The following is a 22,168-nucleotide window of genomic DNA, read 5'->3' as shown; positions in this document are numbered from 1 at the left end:
GCTTGTCAAGTGGGAATACCCATCTGTGCTCCGGGGGCGACGTGTGGCTCATTCAGCTTCTTGTCTGGAGACAGAATTTCATCCAGCAGATGAGCAGCTTGGCTCTAATACATAAAAAGAAGGCTTCTCCAAGTCAAAAGCTTGATGAAAGTCACTGTATCTGAGGTGGCAACTTCACTGCCTTTTTGTTGGAATTTAGACCTCATAGCAGCCTTCCAGTATCTGAATGGGGCTTATAAGGATGCTGGGGAGGAACTCTTCATTAGGGACTGTAGAATCATAGAATCATAGAATAGTTAGGGCTGGAAAGGACCTTAAGATCATCCAGTTCCAACCCCCTTCCATGGGCAGGGACACCTCACACTAAACCATCTCACCCAAGGCTCTGTCCAGCCTGGCCTTGAACACTGCCACAGGTGCAGCATTCACAGCCTCCCTGGGCAACCCATTCCAGTGTCTCACCACCCTTACAGGAAAGAATTTCCTCCTTAGATCCAATCTAAAGTTCCCCTGTTTAAGATTGAACCCGTTAACCCTTGTCCTGTCACTCCAGTCCCTAATGAAGAGTCCCTCCCCAGCATCCCTATAGGCCCCCCTCAGATACTGGAAGGCTGCTATGAGGTCTCCCCGCAGCCTTCTCCAGGCTGAACAGCCCCAACTTCCTCAGCCTGTCTTCATACGGGAGGTGCTCCAGTCCCCTGATCATCCTCATGGCCTCCTCTGGACTTGTTCCAACTGTTCCATGTCCTATAGTGATGTCCTGTAGTGATAGGACAAGGGGTAACGGGTTCAAACTTAAACAGGGGAAGTTCAGATTGGATATAAGGCGGAAGTTCTTTACTGTAAGGGTGGTGAGGCACTGGAATGGGTTGCCCAGGGAGGTTGTGAATGCTCCATCCCTGGTGGTGTTCAAGGCCAGGCTGGACAGAGCCTTGGGTGCCATGGTTTAGTGTGAGGTGTCCCTGCCCATGGCAGGGGGTTGGAACTGGATGATCTTAAGGTCCTTTCCAACCCTAACTATTCTATGATTCTATGTGCTGTAATTTCTGGGGCCCCCAACACAGGAGGGACGTGGAGCTGTTGGAGTGAGGCCAGAGGAGGCCATGGAGGTGCTGTGAGGGCTGGAGCAGCTCTGCTCTGGAGCCAGGCTGAGAGAGCTGGGCTGGGGCAGCCTGGAGAAGAGAAGGCTCCTGAAGGGGAGACCTGAGAGCAGCTCCAGTGCCTGAAGGGGCTGCAGGAAACCTGGAAAGGGGCTTTAATACCTTCCACTAGAGGAGGTTGCTCCAAGCCCCTGTGTCCAATCTGGCCTTGAACACTGCCAGGGATGGGGCAGCCACAGCTTCTCTGGGCACCCTGTGCCAGCGCCTCAGCACCCTCATAGGATCACTATTAAGTTTGTGACATACAAATTACATTAATATTTCAGTAGCCAAATGGACACGAGAACATCACTTGGCACCATCTGGACATAGGACAGCACAACAAACACCACAGGAAACCTAGCCATGAAGAAACTGTTGTGAGGATGGGTCCTCCTCTGCTTGCCCAGCCCTGAGGACCAGTCAGGAGTCCCTGGAGCCACAAAGCAGTGCCTCGTGTCCTCCTGTGGCCGGTTTGCGATGCTGCCCTCAGCTGACAATGCTGGCTGGTTCTAGAATATTCCCCATTTTCTTTTGTCCACCGGCTGAGTGCAGTGCTGTGCAGTACTTCCAATTGTCTCATTACCCTGGTCTTGTTCTTTTTCTACATGGGATTGGGAATTTCTCTAGCTGGGAAGAGCTCTAGGTCAAGTTTATGTAGTAACTGGAAGACGACTGAAAGAAATGCTCTCAATCTTCCCTGCTTTTCTCCTGGTAAATTCTTACTGCTTTCTGTTTATGAAACCTGTCTGTGGAGTAAGAGAAGCCGGGCACACAGGACTAACGGCAGAGATGCTGTGTTCCTCTGCATTGCCAATCTGTGATTTATGCCACAACTGCAATGTTGTAGAAATGTCGTGCATATTTGAGCAGTTTGAAAAAGAAACCACTGAGCGATCAGATGTGTCCGTCCCACTGGATTGTTAGTCACCAGCCATGGGTTTTAACTGGAAACGCCAGAGATTCGGTTTAAAATAACCACCTGTTTTCTTATTTTAAAAGGGCTTTTCAATCATCCTTAACTAAAAGTTAATTAATTAAAAGAACTCATTATGGTTGCTTGGCAGTCAGCACTCTCCTTCAGAAATCATGGGGAATGATTATTTGGTAAAAAATTCATTCTTTAATTTAGTTAAATTTTAATTACTATAACATACGGTATCTTTGTATGAAGCTAATACTTAAGAAAACAAGCATGGCAGTAGTAGAGACAGGAGTTCTTTCATGAATTTACAGAGCAGAAATGTCCCTACTGTCCATGGACATAGCAAAGCAAGCTCCCTGGGTCTCCGTACTAACCAGGAGGGAGCACAGCTTGGTCCTCAGCTCCAGGTTTCCCTCAGTCCAGGCTAATGCCAGTGCCAGTCATAGTGAACCAGGAGGTCAATATTCATAGAATCATAGAGTGGTTTGGGCAGGAAGGGACCTTAAAGCTCCTCCAGCTCCAACCCCTGCCACGGGCAGGGACCCCTTCCACTAGAGCAGCTTGCTCCAAGCCCCTGTGTCCAACCTGGCCTTGAACACTGCCAGGGATGGGGCAGCCACAGCTTCTCTGGGCACCCTGTGCCAGCGCCTCAGCACCCTCACAGGGAAGAGCTTCTGCCTAAGAGCTCATCTCAGTCTCCCCTCTGGCAGGTTCAAGCCATTCCCCTTGGCCTGTCCCTACATCCCTTGTCCCAAGCCCCTCTCCAGGTTTCCTGCAGCCCCTTCAGGCACTGGAGCTGCTCTCAGGTCTGCCCTTCAGGAGCCTTCTCTTCTCCAGGCTGAACCAGGGGGGCTCTGGGCTCAAGCTGACACTGAAGCTGGGTCATGGGGAGCTTCTTGGCAATCAACTACCCCAAGTCCTTCTCCTCAGCTCTGTTCTCAGTCCAGTCTCCCCCAGCCTGTGTTTGTGCTTGGGATTGCACAAGGACCCCCATGGGTCTGACCCAGGGGCAGGATCCTGCACTTGGCCTTGTTGAACTCCATGATGTTCATGTGTTGCCACCTCTCCAGCCTGTCCATGTCCCTCTGGATCCCATCCCTTCCCTCCAAGGTGTCGACTGCACCACACATCTTGGTGTCATCAGCAAACTCGCTGAGGATGCACTCAATCCGAATGGGTTTGCTGGAAGTGAAAAACCCCGAACAGAGGAATGCATGTGCAGATCCATTTGCAGTTAGGCGCGCAGATGCATACGGCAGGCAGTACTCAGACCCGCAGCCACGGTGCTAACGCCGCATTGCCGGGCCCTGTGCGTGAGCAGTCCCCGGTGCCCCTTTTCACGTGTGAAGGATTCTGGACAACGGCGGGCGTCTGGGTCCTGCTTAGAAACCTGCGGTTGAATCCTCCAGGACCTCTGCCGGGGGCGCAGCCGCCTCCTCGCCCCGCGCGGGTCCCCGCTGTACCCGCAGGGACGGCCGGCCCCGGGCGGTGGCACCTGCGCTGGGACTAGCGCTCCCCGCCCGCGCCGCGGGGAGAGGCCCGGGCCCCGGGACCCTCCCATTGTCTCCGGCGGCAGCGGCGGGGGGGCGGGCCGGGGGGCCGCCCTCCGCAGCCTCATTGGCGGCCGCCGAGCGCCGGTGCTTTAACTGGGAGCTCGCCGGAGAGCGCTTCCCATTGACAAAAGCGCGGCTGCGGGGCGGGTGTGGGGCTGGGCCGCGCTGGGGCCGCCCTTGGGGGCGCGGCAGGGGCTGCCGCAGGGCTCGCCGCGGGTAGGGGCGCTCCGCGGGCCCGGAGCCGTGGGGAGCGGAGCGGAGCGGGAGGCCGGCGCTGCGGGCAGGGCCGTGCTGCAGAGCGCAGGGGCGGGCCGCGGAACCCCGGCAGCCGGCTCCCCCGGCACCCGCTCCGCGGCGCGCACACCCAGACAGGCGCACAGGCGGTGGTACCCGCCCCTTCTCTCCGCCGCCCTTCTCATCCCCGTCCATGGCGCTGAGGGCGGTAGCCCCCCGCTCCGCACGTAAGTAAGCGGCTCCGCACGCTCCTTTGTGCGCGGCCCCGCCAGCTCCCGCCGCAGGTGAGGCGGCTCCGCCGCGCACCTGAGCCCGTGGCACCCCCGCGGCTGCCCGGACCCGCGGCCGCCGCGCTGCCGGGCGGGGAGGGGGGGCGGGCGGGCAGCGCGGCGGCTGCGGCTCGGCCCAGCCCGGGGGCCCGGCTCGCCGCAGCCCTCCCGTTTAGAAGCCCCGGGGCCGGGGTGCCCGCGGGCCGGGGAGCAGTGGCCGGTGCGTCAGGGCGCTGCTGTGCTGTGCCTTGCCCCTCGCAGGTGGCGGTGGGGCGGCCCGGAGCGGGCATGGACCACGGTGACTGCCCCAGCCCGGGGGCGGCGGCGGGCGCTGAAACCTCAGACCTCATGGAAACTGGGGGCGATGCCAGATCGGCACCTCGGCGGGGAGGCAGAGGAGGAGGCGGCGGCCGTGGCCAGGTTCCAGCGACTGCCAAGCCCGGCGCTCCCCCGGCTGCGGAGACGAGCATGAATATTGATGGCCCCCGCGGTGGCAGGAGGAGCGGGGCTGCCGCGGACGCTGCTGCAATGCCGGGTGCCCCGGGGGGACCGGCCCCACCGCCCCGCGCCCCCAGCTCCAGGGACCCCAAAATGGTCCATCAGCGTTTCCTGCGGAGGAGCGTGGTGGACTCGGACCAGGAGGAGCCCGCGTTCGACCTTCCCGAGTCGGAGCATCAGAGGAAAATCATCCTGCTCCCCAAAACCCGGAGGATAATTGCGGAGAGGGCGAAGGCGGGACACGGGTCCCCGGAGCCGGGCTGCCCGGGCTCTGAGCCTGCCGCCGGGCCGAAACCAGCGCCGGGCCCGGGCAGCGCCGCGGGTGCCGAGGAGCAGAAGGAACCTGGCAGAGATGTGGAGAGGAAAGAGGCGGCGGATGCTTCCAGAGATCAGAGCAAGGCTAAGAAAGAGGAGCCCGAGGAGGAGGAGGCTGATATGAAAGCGGTTGCCACCTCGCTGGATGGCAGGTTCCTAAAGTTTGATATTGAACTCGGGAGGGGATCCTTCAAAACGGTCTATAAGGGTCTGGACACGGAGACGTGGGTGGAAGTCGCGTGGTGTGAACTTCAGGTAAGCTGAGCTCATCCTCCTGTGCTTTTTCTGCTTTGTAAGCCTAGAAGCTAAGGGCAACATGCCGCTGTCATCTACAGAGCTCAGCTTTGAGCAGCCTTTATAGTCACCATTGCTTAGTATCCAGTGTCTAACTATAGCGCAATAATCTCATTGGCTCTGAATCTACCACCTTATGTACACTCCTCCCAGGCTTAACCCTCTCGGCCCTGGGATCTGCCTGCTGAGAGGAAGAACGTGAGCACAAGACCTCTCATATCGTATAGAGAGGTCGTGAGTCACTCTCCCAGTGGACAAAAAGAGCTAAACTGGGCTAGTCTTCCTCCCTACCCCTGACCTGTGCTTCAGGCTGGCCCCTCAGGGAGCAGCAGCTTGGTTTAGCAGCAGTGGAGAAGCAGGTCTGCATTAAAAAGACACCAAACATAAATGAACGTAAGGTGCATTTGCAGGAATGAACTTTCCTTTTGCTCCAAACATTGATGCATCATGCTCTTGTAGAGGTGGAAGATTTGCTGCGCCTTGCCCTTTCACCTGCCCTGAAAAAGTGATTGTTGCCAGATCTTGTGAATTAAACCTCCAAAAGTACCTTCAGTTAGATCAAAGACCTGCCTAGCCAAATATCTTTTAAAAGGAAGATTTTAAATAAAAGATTTGAGGTCTAGTTCTTTGGAGAGAAGTATCCAGTAATACCAGCAGACAGTGAAGGTTTAGGTAACTGTCTTTTGCTGGTTTTGGACATAGGGGTTACGCTTTTCTCTGGCTTATATGTTCTCACTTCTGTAAAAATTATGGTAGTATACGCTTATTTTTTTGGTGAAGATTTTGTCTTTTTCCTGCTTCTTCTGTTACGTCCCATTCAAATGGGCACTATCTAAGAGAACCGAAGACCATTTTTATTTCCTTGAGCTATTAGTCTGAGTTAATATGTGATTTTTGGTGGGAACTAGGCGATTTAACTCTTAGTCATAGCTTGAGGTCCTTAAACTTCTACTGGTTGGTTGAGCTTCACGGCCTATGAGAGTATTTGAGAATAGCATGTAAATAATGTGGTATAATAAGCTGGAGCTCCTGATTGTTTATTTTTAATGGTGGCCCATTCTGTTTGTAAATCACTAGCAGAGCTGGGGGTGGATGCACAGCACATCTTTATTGCCTAATGATTTCATTACACAATCACAACTCCCCACAGCCCTGCTTCCTTAAGAAGTATGGGGAGCACTTCTTGGTCTTCATCATCATGTTTCATTAGACATGGATGCAGAACATGGGCAAAGTAGAGCTCTGAGGACATGGTGGAGTGGTGGTGAGGGATTTAACCCCTTTCTCTCCCTGGCCCAGAAGGATTCTGCAGGACTTGTAGGGAAATGGGAGAGGCTGTGGCATTGCTGAAAGGATATAAAAGGGAGTTGGGGTGCGCACTGCTGGAAGGAGGGCCTTGTGGGCAGGCCTGGGCTTTGGCTTCTTCTTGGAACTGTATCCTTCTTGGCAGCCTGAATTCATTGTGAGTAATAACTGGGATGCTATCAGAGGGGAAGTTTTCCCGCAGGAAGGGGCTGATGTTGGTCAGATGCGAGTCTGACCAGCACAAGCCAGCCCTGTCACTGCACAGCCATTGTGTGGATCAGGAATTCATCTTGGTGCCACATTCTCAGTGAGCTCTAGTAGAGGAACTGAAACGGGTGGATTTTCAATGTTTTTTCTGTAACACAATAGCTCTAACTACAAAAGACTGCCAGATGTGTGGGAGAACACAGGGTATCGGGTCATTTACAACTAAAAGATTGGGAGGGGAAAATCGCAGCAAGAAGCTTGCCTGGTGATTGGTCATTGTATTCCTAGTTAGTTGTTTGGGTATTCTTGAACAGACTGCATGTGAAGGAATAATTTGTAGTAACTGCATCATCCCTACTGGTTTCCATTATGTGTGCTCCAGCTTAATCTGATCTTACTACTAGATATTTTCACTTTAATACAGAATTTATGGAAAGAGAACTCTTATTATTTGACTGATTTAGAGAAAATGGTGTGACTCTCTAGAGGTAGGTGTGGGCTGCTGGTTCTCCTGTTTGCCTGCAGCTTTGGAGGTGATGCCAGAGGCCAGGTGCCCTGAGATGGAGTGAGAATTTTGAAAGCCAGTATTTGGGTCTGGATTGAGAAAGGCCAGCTGAATGACAGAAGTCTTTAATCACCATGGGGATTAAAGCCTGTGTTTCTAGATTGAATTTCCATGAAGGAAGCAATTAGGAGAAGTTGTGAATAGCTGTGTGTTGTCTTAGGCTTTTTGACTTGTAGAGTACTCTCAATTTAGTTATGGAGTCTTACTGGGAAAACATTCAGAGGCTCCTATCAAGTGGTCACTTGATTCATGGCACTTTTGAAAGTCTTTATGTAAACAGTGTCAGTTAGATATGCCCTCCTTTGTCTCTTTCTTTGTAGAAATGTTAAGTTCAGACATAGCAGAAGGCTGGAAGCCGCCACCACCACCATGTTGTTGAAGACAAAATGACTTCCTCTGCAACCTTACACCATCAGCCCCCAGCCCAGAGCCTTTTTTGTGGAAAACCAGGAGTAACTTGTACCGTCTTCCTTGTGGAGATGCGCTTGTGCTTGTTACTTGTAGAGCTGGAGAGTTAAAAACTAATGGCACCGAGGTTGCATGCAGGCATTAATCCTCTGTCCTGGCTCAGCATTTTTTCAGCCCAGTTGTACTGTTGCCTGTGTCTTTTTTGTTCTGTCTGTGTGTACAAAAACCTTGTGAGCTGGTTTTGTTCCATGGGTTTATTTTATTGCAAAGATGGCTTAGGGTTCAGAACCAAAATCGCAGCTTGGATTAGGGTAGGCTCCAAATGCCAACCAGACTAGATCTCGGGTTTAGAGCTGCCTGAAGACATGAAAAGTTATAGTCAGATTCTAGCTAGAAAATGGGTTTATTGTTCCTTCCTGAAACTGAAGTATTGGAGCAGAATTAGTGTGCCCTTGCAATTTGGAAGGGTTTGCATCCTAAAGTTTCCAAGGGCTATAATTAATTTTAATTGGTGGCATACAGCTGCTGTGTGGAGTTGCACTCTGAAGTAAAATGTTAGAAGATAGGGGTCTGACAATCTACTGCTGCCAAGCCAAATAATCTTTTTAGATGAATGGTTTAAAAATCCCCATCCTATTTCCCTCTGGAAACATACAGAGAAACTGCAGAAGAGTCCGACCTGATACTATCTCAAATGTAAAAACCTCATTGTACTTTATGGTTTTGCTTGGAGTATGAATATTTAACTTGTTTGACTGTATTTAATTTGTAGTCATCTTTGAAAATGTGGAAAGGATGGACTGTCTCATCTTCCACTTTGAGCAAGCTGCTCTAGTGGAAGGTGGCCCTGCCTGTGGCAGGGGGTTGGGACTGGATGAGCTTTAAGGACCTTCCAACCCAAACCAGGCTGGGATTTATCCTGCTGTTGCTGTACCTGTGGTGGGAAGGTGAGAAATGCCCGTTGGTGAGCACTGCAGAGAAGCCAGGCTTTTCCACTTTTTGCCCAAGGCTTGTTCTTCACTCTACCTATTCTGTGAGAATGCATGGGAGTCCTTGATTCTTCCTGGGACAGAGGTCAGTTCAGGTGCTGGATGTTAGAGGTATTTAAGGAGGTATGTGAGGGTGAAGGATAGGCAGAGGTCAATTTTCCTTCCCTGCCCATATAGCTTAAATTAGAAATCAAGAGTATTAGAATAGCTCTGAGAGCATTTTCCAAATGGCCACCACACCAAGGGGTCTGTAATGGTGAAACAACCACAGATAGACATGCTGCCCTAAGGAGTGTTTGATTGCACTGTTTTCTGGCACTTTGTCATTGCTGGGTTTTTCAAATGGCCCAAACACGTAAAAGTACATTGTGTGGCTCAAATCACTGTGATGTTCAGTTTTGGAGGGCATGGATCTTTACTGGAAATCCAGTTGTAAACGTGGGTGCATTTCTGAACCCTTCTCTCATTTGATACATATGCAGGATTAATATGGGAACAGGTAATTTATTTTCTCGATCTTAGTTTTTACTCCTTAGACAAGAAGCTCATCTAGATTGGCAGATAACTGGTTTTGTTGTTGGTTTTTTTTTTTTAGTATGGCATGAATATTCTAGACATGAGGTGAAATTAGGCTTTGTTTTATGTAAGATGAATAAAAAGGGCAGTTAAAATCATTAATGCTAGACCTATGTGAACTTGCTATTTTTTGTTTCTAAGGCTGATAATCTTTCCTTGAAACCAAATGCCTGGCTGAAGTGAAGGAAGGGAGGAGAAGCATGCAGCTTGTTAAGTGTGTTACCTTATGTGTGAGAGAAGGCTATGATGCCTGTATCTATTGATTTTAAATTTTGAAGTGGTATTTTCCATCTTATGTCCACTTGAAGATCTGTGGTAGTTGCTTAAAGTGATAGCCAAGGTTCATGGCTCAGATGCTGTTGGTTGAATGTGGGAGCCTGTAAAATGGACAGTGTTAAAGCAAGTTCACTTTGCTTTAGCTGTCAAGCAAATGGCGAAATGACACGATGTGGAAGGAGGATGTCCTGTGCCCCTGTATCAAGAATCCAGGGTTTATTGTTGGTTTGTTCAGGATTTTCACTGCTGTGCTTTTGTAGTGTCGTTGTTGGCTGGCAGCATGCATCTGATGCTGCAACAGTAGCTGGTTATTCTTGATGATGTTAATTTATTGACTGAGTAAACTTTGTAGTGTAAATGAACAGAATGATTTAGAAAATCTGTTTGGGAGAAGAAAGGTGGGAGACTGTTTCAAAGCTTGAATCTGATACTGCTGTGTGCTCATATTAAATTAACTCTGAGACTGATTTTGTCTGTTTTGAGTTAATTCATGAGATAGTGACTTCTATTTTAATCTAAATAATTGGTTTATCTCTGCTTTACAGTGTCAATACAAAAACATTTGCCTGTATCACTGGTGTTTGTTAATATTGCTGTTGCCCTGACACAGAAGCAGGATAGGGATATGGTAGTGAACTATTAATAGACTGCTTCTCAAATTCAGTAAATAGAGCTGGGTCAAACTCTGATTCTGCTTTTGAATCAAACAAGGCTCCTTTCTTTTGCCTTTGAGTACATTTTGCCTGCAGATTGGTTGTGTGGTCTTGAATCCTGGTAAAACTCTTCATGCTATGTATGTGGGTCCAGTTGCTGTAAGAGGGAATAAAGTAATATCAGAACTTGGTGTAAAGGGTATTTCTGGTCCCTTTGGCCATCTCTTGCACACAGCTGATGGGGGGGGGGTGGGGAGGGAGGAAGTTGATGTTGCAACCTGTTATCTTAGTAATGCCTCTGCTTGATGTGCAGTCTGACTGGTGTCTATAATGTGCTTTCATTTATGATCTTGTCTGGTGATTAGGGTGTAACAGAGGTCTGAAGGAAGTTCAGTGGCACTCATAATGTGCTAAAGGGGGGCAGTAGCAATGTAGCTGCTGGTTTCTAGAGGTAGTGTGTTTGCATGCTCTGAGAGATCAGAGATGCTGCAGAGGTTGGGAACAGTGATTCTTTGGGGCCTTCACACTCGATCTACCCATCCCTGTAAGGATCATGTATGAAGGGATTGTTGAGGAGATAGGTAGTGATAAATCTCCTGTGCTTTAGGAACCCTATGGGAATAGTAGGTTTGGGTTTGAGTGCTGAGAAGAGCTTGCTGCAACTGTCCGATCAGGGGAAGTCTGGTGTTTAGACTTGCTGTGATATAGCTGTTGATTGCTGGCAGCATGATACTTCCATGTGTGTTCAGTAGGTTCTGAGGTAGTTCTGGTGATAAATACAAACTAAATATGACTAAAAGTTAAGTGCTGATGCATGATACCTTGACAGCCTATACCTATAAGGAAAGGACAAAAAAAGGCACGTTATGTGAGATGCACGACTCTTGGAACTCCTGTTGGAAGAGACATCTTTGCTCTGAAATAAGAGGGGTTAATGAAAGTAGCGTTTGGAGAAGTGTTCAAGTCCAGGTTGGATGGGGCTTGAAGCAACCTGCTTTAATGGAAGGTGTCCCTGCCTGTGGCATGGGGGTGGAACTGGATGAGCTTTAAGGTCTCTTCCAACACAAAACATGCTGGAATTCTATGAATATCCGAGAGTCATGCAGAGACAGAACTCTTTTTTTTGTCTTAAGTTTGTACATCTGAAATTGAAGTTACATCTGAGAATGCATTATTTCCTGAAGTGAGGTTGGCCTTTTGGAAAACATGGGTTCTATCCCAATTTGGTGTGCCTGAAACCTGGCTTGGCAAGGAAGGGGAAATTTGGTCTTTTTTGTGGAGTTGAGAAGTTGGCTAGAAACAACCTTCATGAAGTTTCTTGCTATTCCTGTGTAGCTCTGAAATGGGGGAACCAACTCATCCTTTCCTCCTGCCCTTCTGCCTGCTCTGGAATGAGAAGGCTGCCTTTCTGCTAGGAGCAAGTATTACAGTTGTGTTCTCTGCATCAGTGAATGGCTGCAGCCTCTTCTGCAGTGGAGTCTGGACCAGTTGTTAAAACTGCAAGATGAATGATACTTTCAAATCTCTGCTGGATCTGGTGTGGTGATTTTCCTTTATGTTTAGAGAAGAGAGCCTTGCCTCCTCTTTGCCTCTATCTCACTTCAGCAGGGCAAATAAAAAGGCTTTGATCAATTGGTGAAAGAGCATGAGCTGTTCAGTATGTTCTAAGAAGGAAGGTGTGTGCCCTCATTGTCCATACCTCTCTTCCCTAAAAGTACTCGTAGCTCTCCCTGAATCTAATTTCCACATAAGCCACAAAGTAGAGCCTATTTCATGGGTTAGATTGATCCATTGCTCTGGAATGGACTAATCTTCATAAGCAGCTTCCCATATCCTTGAATCAAATCATTGTTCTCTCATGATGTTTATCCAGAACAGCTTGCTTGTTGGGAATTTTGTCCGTTCTGAATTATTTGTCCATTCTGAATTCCAGAGTGCTGCATAGCTTCTGGGCTGTTCTGATTTTCTTGCAGGTGATGATGTCTATGTAAAAGATAAGACACTGAGAAATTGATACAAGGAGAAGATTGCAAGTCCTGCTTGTTCTCCTGTGTCTCCTGCAATCACCTGTGTTGTGGTCAGTGAACAGCTTTAAGCCTTAGGAAGCATCTTAGTTGGCAGCTAGCTGCATGTGAGGATTGATGAATTTAGAACTCTAAGTCAGTTGACAATAAAATATGTACCAAAAACTTTCTAGATTGGCTTGTCAGCAGTGCCTTGGCTTACTCCTGATCTAACCAGTTAGTGGGCTGTGGTAGTATCAGTTCTACTCAATCCCTGAAAGAAAAATAAGTGAACTCAAATAATTGGAGTCATCTTGAATATTACTTTCGGAAGATGTTCCCTCACAGGCTTGAGTGGTCTTAAATATGTGGGTTTTCAGTTCACCCTCATCCCAACAGTGCTTTCTAAGAAAAAACTGATACTAAAAATGTATTACTAAACATGCCATATCCTGTCTGACCCCACTGTGGCTACAGCATTACTTCAAATAAGTGGATTTCTGGAGTGGAGGGGATTTCTTCCCTCTGTAAGAATTTTCCATATAGCTTCACATGCGTTTTAGTTCTTACCAGGTATCACAGTATAGACAATCAGATTTTAGTAAGTGATTTACTGGAAAATAATTTTGCTTTATTGTGTTAATACAGTATAATGGCTGTGTAATATGGTAGTTAAATATGCGGCGGGAGTAATGGGTAAAATGAGATGCCATATTATGGGAATATACATCCCATTTAAAATATCAAGGAAAGAGTAACTTAAGATCTAATACCATCTGTTCTTCAGTTGTTTGCTACAGAGGGATACAAAACACTTATTCATAAACTTGGAGGGAAACAGGAGAAAGCAGGCTCAAATAACATGTGTGGGGCTTTTTATTTGGCCATTTCTTTCTGAATTTGATCTTCATTGCTGACTTAAGGGAAAATGAAACACGTTTTAAGTAGTATTTGATCCTATCATAAATCTCAGCAGCACTTCACCCAAGTTAATTTGAATTAATGTAATTTTTGATTAGGTTAAGCTTAAAGTCATGGCTTTGATTCCTAGTGTTTGGGTTTTTTCCTAAGAAGATGAAAACATGAGAGGAAGTGGGCATGTTTCTGTGGTGCTGGTCCTTTTCTGCGGTGCCTTTTGGGGAAAGCTGTACTGTATTTGGTTACTAAACTCCCAGTTTGCCTCTCCGATAATCCTGCTGTAGTCCAGTTCTGAAAACTATTTAAAATGATTTTGACCTAACTTGGAGGATTTGAATGTAAATCTGCATAGATGAATGCTGATTTCTTTTTTTTCTGTGTATGTTTATGCTTTTAGGGGAGCTATTTTACCTTTTCTGTTAACTTTTTAGCCAACTACGGGCCTTAATAAACTGTAGTTCTGCACCAGGCGCAGGAATGTTGTTTTGTGTATTCCTGTGCTTGTCTAAATGCCACCATTGGGGATTCAAGTTCTTAAAACTGCCAAAATCCCAGTAAGCCTGAGGAGCTGGAGGAAGGTTCTTTACCTAAATAATCAAACCTTACTGGTATTCTATAAAACCAGCTTTCATTAAAAAGTGTAAAAGGCAGTTGGTCACCGCCTCCTGAGAACAGAGTATTTTACAAAGGCATGGTAAGGCAGCATCACCTGTGTCTGCTTCTGCAATGGGTGTTCCTTTCTCTTGCTGGTGTATGCTTGAGGGAGTGAAGTTACAGTGTTTATTCCAGGTTTTTGCACAGTAAGCAGCATTTTAACATTGCTTTTCCTGATGCTGTCTGGGTTTTCTTCAATCAGGGCAACATTTGGGTGACCCATTGTGCTTGCTGGAGCTAATACAGCTGTGGTGGTTGGCTGAGCAGAATCAATCCTGCCTGTGAAAATAGAACACTGGTGAGGGGGAGATCACAATTTCCAGTGGATGTATCTCATTGCTCCAGGCCTGTACAGAGCTCTGCTGAAACTTTTGGCGAGAGCTAGACCTTGTAAAACCAATTCCAAATAGGTTTATTTTGTTCTAGGCTTTACTGATGAATTAAGGACAGTTGCCATGGTTATGCGTATTTTGGCTTGTTTTGTTTCTCTTTCCTATCAGTGTGTTTTGAGAATTGTTATACATAATAAAGCAAGTGTTGCACTAATAAATGGACTTGCTTGTCTCTCAATTACAGTAAATTCGTATTGCCTTTGATTATTAATGGAGGATGAGACTATCTTGTCCTTTAGCAAACAGCACAAACATAACTAATGGGGGTGGCTATTTACGTACTTAATGTTTGTGCATATATAAAAATTAATAGTAGAAGTAGAGGAAAAATACACAACCACTTGTATTAAGCCACAGGATACAGGGTAAAATGAATCAGTAAGAATGGCCTGGAATGGTTGCTTGTAGCCCATCTATAAGTCTTTTCAGGTTATGTGCTCCCTTGTGTGGTGTGTTTTGCACTTGCTCCCAGGGCTGCAGCATCAGGCCACTGCACTCCAGGCTTCTGATATTCTTTTTATTCTTGCACAAGCAGTAACAACTTGTGTAACATCTTTCATTGGCCTTAATGAATTCAAAAAGGCATTGTGGCAGCTCAGCCTAACTGAAGCCTGTGATGAGCTTCCAGCAAAGGCAGATGGGAGAAAAGCAGGGAGAGAGAATGTGATATTTGGGACTTATTTGTAAGGTCCTTGTTAATTGTTAATAATTAATTTGAAGTGCTCTCAGCACTGTTTCAGGGAACAAATAGGGGTATTTTTCTGTGACTTCCCTCTAAAAAAGTGAGAGGAAAGCTGCTGATAATCTGCTGGTCTTCAGATGTGTGGGAGACTCTTGAACAGGACTGGAGTTATCTAAAGGAAGTTTGACCTATAAGTTCTTCTAGGCTACTGATAGCTGCCGAGCCCCATTGGTGTCAAGTAGCAGTGCTCATTTGGTCTTTAAATAGAAAATTCACTTTGGAGACTCCATTTCAGACCTTAAGGACTCTCTGTTCAGGCTGGTCTCAGACCTACACCAGGTGGTGGATGGTGAACTCGGCATCTGGGGCTGGTTCCTATAAAGGCAGACAGGGCAACCTTTACGATGTTTTTAGGCTCCATCCCTGGCAGTGTTCAAGGCCAGGTTGGATGGGGTTTGGAGCGGCCTGCTCTAGTGGAAGGTGTCCCTGCCCATGGCGGGGGGTTGGAACTGTATGAGCTTTAAGGTCCTCTGTATGTGGCCATCCAGCCAGTTCTTTACCCACTGAGTGGTCCATCCATCAAATTGATGTCTCTCCAGCTTAGAGAGAATGATATCATGTGGGACAGTGTCAAATGCTTTGCAGAAGTCCAGATAGCTGATGTCAGCTGCTCTGCCCTTATCCATCCATTCTGTAGCCCCATCATAGAAAGCCACTCAACTGGTCAGGCAGGATTTGCCATTAGTGAAGCCATGTTGAATGTCACCAACCACCTTGTTGTTTTTCTTGTGCCTTTGCATCAAAGCATTAAACATGAAGCTTCATTTATTAAAGTGTGTGTATACTTTTTCAGAGTTATCTCTTAGGTGGCTTGAAGGAGGGGGAGAACAGGCTAGTGCCATTCACGCATGGGCTTCAAAGGGGACTTCTCCTCTAAATAACTTTGGTTTTGGACTTTTGTGTGTGAAATGAGAGACTTGAAATGATAGAGTTGGGGTATTCAAAAGTAACTGTTGCACATAAATGGGGCTAGGGGTGGTTATTGACTTTTGTGACACTAATAACTAGCCATATTTTTCTCTGTGATGTTACTGAACAGCTCAATTTCTAGCAGGTGTCAGACTGTGGTCCGTGTTAGGAGGGAATCTCATAGCGTGAAGATGGTGATAGAGAATGACTGAAACTGGAGGGTCTGTGATGAGGAGGTGGGTTAGCTCTGCCTGAACAGGGCCTAACAGGAAATGCACAGCTTGCTAACCTAGGACCCAGCCATGAGATCATTGCTGCTGAACCACAATTTCTCGGGGGGGGGGGGGGGGGGGGGGGGGTGTGACTGATGCTGATCTGGTTTTGTTACAGGTTAGGGAAGGATTACAGGGTGTTTCATCATCCCATTCCTGCATTGCTTTGCATTTTTCTGGGGAGTCTTTATCACAAATAGGTGCTACTTCATAAAAAAAAAACTTTCCAGCACGCTTTTTAAAAGCAGTTTAATGTTTTTTCCTCCTCATTTCTTTTCTTCCGTGTTCCTTACCACCACCCCAAAAGTTACAAGGACAGGGCCCTGCTCTTTAAGACCTTCTGGTATATATAAATACACTTGTTCCTTTTTCATGCCCCTTTTTTTCTTAGGGGGTCATCTTCACAATTGCATGAAACTGTCATCTTTGCTTAATCCCATAAAACACTGTTTCACTTCCCAGTCCTCCCATTGTGCATGCTGTTTTCTTGGGCAGCTGCTCTGTGCAGCAGTGGGGCTGACAGTGCCAGCTGTAGTATTTTCTGATCTTTCCGAAAACCCTGATGAACCTGGGATGTGGAAATTGGAATTTGCAGAGAAATAAAGGAAAATGAATTGGCATCTAATGAGACGATATGATAAAGGTGTTTTATGACCTCTTGAGCAATAATGGTTTATTTCTGGTCTTTAACAATGACTGATACAGGTAATCTGACTGCCTTGTTGGTGCTTAGGTGCCCCAATTCTGAAGCTGCAATTCCTGTTTAAATAGTACACATACTGTAAATGCTGGGATTTTTTTTTTTAAGAAAAACTTTGATAAAATTAATATATTGTGTATTTTTTTGTATTATTAGTGCTTTTATTGCATCCTATCATACAAAATTGTAATTAATGAATTCTGTTAAAGAAAGGAAAGAAGCCATTAAAACATTTTCACTGAGTTTCTTGTGCAGGAAGAGAGAACTGTCATTTCTTAGAGTCTTTATATCTTGAAAGATATATAGTGTATATTTCATAATGGATTTCTGTCACAGGGTAACTGATGAAACCATCTTGTAGCTGGAGCCCTCGGTACCTAGGAGGATGCGAGCTCCCTGTGAAACTGCTTCTCCCAGTTTGGTTATTTCTGAATGTGCTTATGTATGGATTTTACAGACACTAAGGTCGTGCTTTTTCTACTGTTTTTCCTGCAGTGGGAGCAACTGGAGAATTTTCTTTCCCTTTTATATCGGATTACCTCAAAATTACGAGGTGCTTTGTTTTTGTGATCCACTACCCCAGTTTACTGTGTATTGTGAGTAACAGTAGATACACACACAGCATCAGTGTAGTCTTATTTCCTGAAGAAATAAATGCTGAAAACCATCCTTTGGGTTTATTTATATTTTTTTCTGTCAACCACTAGAAATAACTGGAAGGGAGGATTTTTCTTGGCCTTGTCTTGCTCTTCCTAAGTTAAAGTCTCTGAAAAATGCCAAACTCCCAGGAACTGGGGATGAGCACTGTAAGGAGAGCTGCAGCATGTGCTGGTGGCATGTGTCCTGCTGCAGAGATGCTGCTCTGCTCCTGTAGAGTGGTCCGGTGGGGATGGAGGTGGCAGCAAGAACGTTGCTGGGGAGGCCTGGGGTCCTACTGCTCCTGAGGCAGAGCTCTTCTGTGCCCCACTGGCAGCCTGGCAGAGCCTGTGCTATTTCTAGTGTTTATACAGTGCCCCAAAGAACACACTTGTGTAACAGTGGAGGGTGACTGCAGTCTATGCAGAGGACACAGAGTTTCAAGCCTGTTTTAAAGTCATTTCTCAGCCTAGATGAATTAAGTAAAAACCACTCCTTGTTTATCATCATTACATCACTTCTGAGCAACATTTTCAGTTTTTCCATCAACTTAGTACAGTTCTGTATCTGTTTTTCTGAGAGGATACATATTTAAGGGTCAAAGAACTAGAATATGTGACAAAACAGTGTTTAACTGCATGGATGTTAAAATGGAAGGACTGGTTTAGCTGGAAGATCTTAACATGCTGAAATGTTAATTACTCTTAGAGATCTAAGACAGATGAGTAATTGGTCATGAAAGCCTGTTCACCTGTTTTAATGAGCTCAGTTTAAAACAGAAAATAGAGTATTTCTAAGGTGCTCACATATCAAAGTTTTAGAATCCCTGGGCCAGAGTTTATACATGTGTTTCAAAAAGCATTATATTCAGCCTGTGTTTTAAGCATGCTATGTATTTTGAAGTATAGTAGCATTCACAGAGCAGTAGCTTTTTACCGTGGGTCTGTCCAAAATCACCATGCAGATTTACCTGGTTTTGAAACAATCCCTTGCATTGATTGTGGTGTGATGGTAGCAGGTCTTGAGTGTTGTCTTGCAAGATTAATGTGAATGATTGAAGGGAGATGACAAAACCAACTCTATATACAGTACACAGCAGTGGCAGTAAGTAAGCCTGTACTGAGCTGTAATCTCCACAAAGGAAGACACAATGCAAAATCAGCATATTCGCAAATACATATATATACATTTATATATGTGTATTTGCATATATATATGCAGCATAGCCAGAGAGTCAGCAGTTCAGTGGATAGACTTCTCCTTAACCCCAAATTCAGAGGCAAAAATACATGCTTAAAAGCTTCCTCTGCTTTTCAGGGAAAAACTCAGTAATTCTACCTTTCTTTAAAAAGACATTTTAAGGAGCGTTATAGCTGCTATCTGGGTTCATTTTGTAGTGTTAAGCCTTATTAAATAGCTGAAGTGATATAGCTGGTAACAGTGCTGAGAGTGGAGTGGGGAATTCATTAAGTAATGGCTGTGCTGTGATTTGATTTGATTTAGATTACTTCGGTGTCACCTGCTGGGTTGCTGTTTGTTTTTATATTTATGGAAAGGGTTTACTTGGTTTCCTTGGTCTTTACTTACTGCACATCCATGAGATGTATGTGAGGGTTACTTTAAAAATAACCCCCCAATAATGTGCAATAGTAATCAGTATGGATAAAATGTTTGTACAAGTGAGAGAAATGCAAGAACCTAAAATCAGCAATGTCCTCCTGAATTTAGTGAGTATTGAGTAAGATCATTGCAATGAGTATTATTCTTTGTTCAAGGACCCTTTAAAGTATGTGGGTTTTTAAATAACTGCAGTATATGCACTCTTAACTGTAGTGGTGCAGAATATATTGTGCAGTTCAGGTAGGCAAAACATGCCTGTATGTTTAAAAAATGAGGCAAGATAAAAGTAAAATCTTTGGTTAGTGGATTCTCAAGTGCTTTCTTTAAAAGGTACCTGGACTGGAATTAGGTGGATTGTGAACTTGTTGGATAGATTTCTACCTAAACCTGCTTTTACAAATATTTTAACCGTTTCTTTACACCACAACTGGTAACACTGGCTTTCTCTTGAATCCTGTGTACAAGACGGTGCTGACCATGTGCTAGCATGCTCTTAAAATGCTAGCAGATTGAGAAATTTGATCATTAAAATGAAGTTGCAGCCTCAAGGAAGGCTGTGCTAGAACTTTTGTTGCACTAAATAAATTGCTCTTAGAATTGCAAAATTTGAAAACCTACGAAAAAAAGCTTAAGATACTTTAAGCAGATCACTTTGTGACTTTTAAGTTTTTCATCAGTCTTAAACACATTCTGGTGTTCTTATATGGGATGATAATCCTTATCTAGATTTTGATGTTTTATTATTATTTATGATATTCAAACCATTCAGTACTTTCGAAATTGGTTGAATCTCTTGGCAAGACCAACCCAGCCTCCTCCTGCAAGAAGTCCTTTGCTGAATACTCTGAGCACCCTTTTCTGGGATACCTAGAATTTAACTACAGCTACTTGGAACCTCTTGAAGCTCCAACCTGTACACAGGTCTTGTGGACTAAGCTGAAAACTTTTAGAAAAGGAATTATATTTGCAGTAAACTAAATTATATTCTTTCACAAAACCACAGACTGGTTTGTGTTGGAAGGGACCTTAAAGCTCATCCAGTTCCAACCTCTGCCATGGGCAGGGACCCCTTCCACTGGAGCAGCTTGCTCCAAGCCTCTGTGTCCAACCTGGCCTTGAACACTGCCAGGGATGGGGCAGCCACAGCTTCTCTGGGCACCCTGTGCCAGGGCCTCAGCACCCTCACAGGGAAGAGCTTCTGCCCAAGAGCTCATCTCAGTCTCCCCTCTGGCAGGTTAAAGCCATTCCCCTTGGCCTGTCCCTACATCCCTTGTCCAAAGCCCCTCTCCAGGTTTCCTGCAGCCCCTTTAGGCACTGGAGCTGCTCTCAGGTCTCCCCTTCAGGAGCCTTCTCTTCTCCAGGCTGCCCCAGCCCAGCTCTCTCAGCCTGGCTCCAGAGCAGAGCTGCTCCAGCCCTCGCAGCATCTCCATGGCCTCCTCTGGGCTCTCTCCAACAGCTGTATGTCCCTTTTGTGCTGCTGCCCCAGAGCTGGATCAGGGCTGCAGGTTTTCAAAGTGCATGATATAAGCTGAGTGTTCTTTGAAAACTTTCTCATCTAGAGCTTTGATGAAAACCAAGCGTTTGCCAAAATGAAAGGCTCAGCATAGTGTGCTGATAGTAATGGTTCCAGGGAGGCTGCCCACCACTCTTTCTTAGCCGTGCAGCAGGGGAATACCAGAGATTATTTATCAGATCAGGTCAACTGAAAGAGTGGAAAGGGGTAAGGAGAAACTTTTGGGATTTAATGTCATAGTTGGGGCAGAGAGTGGGAAGGGCTGACCTGGCACATGCTGGGATGTGCTTCCTTCCTTGGTAAGAAATGCATGTAGTGGCTCTGTGGCTGGCAGCTACAGGGTGTTTATGCTGGGAGCAGGCACCTGAAATGCACCTCTATCGTACTTTTCACATGTGTATTATTAAAGTGGGAATTAAAGTTTATTTTTCCCATGGAAGCATCTTGGGAGAAAGGGGTGTGATAAGAGAAATTTCTTCAGCCAGCCTCGTCTTGGTTGTCAGGGAGAAGACTCCCGACATCTTCTACTTGCATTTCTCCAGCTCTATAAAAGGCTATGGGAATTTAAATGCAATTAAGAAACTCTCCCAGGCTTGGTTATTTTTTTAACCTTTTAAAGTTCAGTAGGCCAGGACATTTTACTTCCTACACCTGTATTTCCTGGTTCCGCTCAAAACTGCACATTAGGGCTCATCTTTTCCCATGGCAGCTTCATTAGTTGGAAATATTAAAACCTATTAAAGGCTGAGCCTGCCAGGTTTTTGGAAGAGTTTGCTTGTGTGTGTTTAGTAAGTTGCAAAATTGTATCTCCATGTAAAATGTCTTAATGTTATGGTGTGTGGACTTCGTGTTTGCTTCTTCTTGGCACCTTAATTATCTTGCCTGTCGAAAGCTGCCGGTGGCAGCAGGAATGGTTGTGCCAGAGTGCCCGCCAGCTCTGGACCAGAGCAGGGCTTTGGGGCCATCACAGCAGGGCCATGGGCTCCCCTCGGTCATCTGTAGGGTGGGAACCTGGGAGTTTGTGAATTGAATTTGTAGGCCAAATCTCTGCTGATGTATTTCTTTCCAATCCTATTTTTGTCTCTTACATTTGAAACCATTTTTCTTCAGGGTAATGGTCTGGAAGACCTAATGTAGTTAATAGACTTTTTAAAAACCCAACCAAACCAACTAAAACACCCTACTGGGAATGAAAGGTCATCACAGAGCTTTTAATTTGAAGTCCAACCAAACAGATGTGGTATTTAATCAGTCTTTCCTTGGAACAGCAGCCAACATATAACAGCCACAATAAGAAAATTATTACTTATATCCTTTTCTCAGTCTAACTGCAAGTCCTCCAAACCCATACAAACAGGCCTGTGGTGGCTTCCTTTAAGTGTGTGTCCTTTTGGTCTCTGGTTTGTGGTGTTTGTATTTGTTTGGTGTTTGTATTTTCTGTTTAAGTTTCTGGCAAACACTGAGGCATGTCCTGGTTTACCCACCATAACTTGCTGTCCTTCATCAGTTTATTTCCAGGTAGCTATTCTTGCTGATGCTGTTGTAAGGGATCTGTTATAGTTTAAGTTTATTGCCTCAATTCTGAAGAGACCTAGTTCTGTAG

The 22,168-nt window shown here is 45.9% G+C and overlaps 1 protein-coding gene across 10 annotated transcripts in view; it reads left to right on the top strand.

Annotated features, from left to right (window-relative positions):
* Nucleotides 1-3,850: 3,850 nt before the first annotated feature.
* The window catches only part of WNK2 (WNK lysine deficient protein kinase 2), a 121,997-nt gene continuing 103,679 nt past the window's right edge, over nucleotides 3,851-22,168 (top strand). For 9 of the 10 annotated variants that reach the window (XM_061473027.1, XM_061473022.1, XM_061473030.1 and 6 more), the window contains exons 1-2: nucleotides 3,852-4,078; nucleotides 4,382-5,188. In XM_061473027.1, the coding sequence (XP_061329011.1) occupies nucleotides 4,409-5,188 (780 nt within the window). In that variant the 5' untranslated portion in view covers nucleotides 3,852-4,078; nucleotides 4,382-4,408. Of the gene's footprint in view, nucleotides 4,079-4,381; nucleotides 5,189-22,168 lie in introns of all 10 variants that reach the window. The other variant, XM_061473029.1, reaches the window with a different exon arrangement.

This window comes from Pezoporus flaviventris, unplaced genomic scaffold (genome assembly GCF_033815535.1).
Source record: "Pezoporus flaviventris isolate CSIRO_AGI_PZ_B2104156 unplaced genomic scaffold, CSIRO_AGI_Pfla_v1 ptg000073l, whole genome shotgun sequence".
Lineage (NCBI taxonomy): Eukaryota > Metazoa > Chordata > Aves > Psittaciformes > Psittacidae > Pezoporus > Pezoporus flaviventris.
The sequence above is the reverse complement of the archived record's forward strand: the minus strand, read 5'-3'. Positions and strand labels throughout refer to the sequence as shown.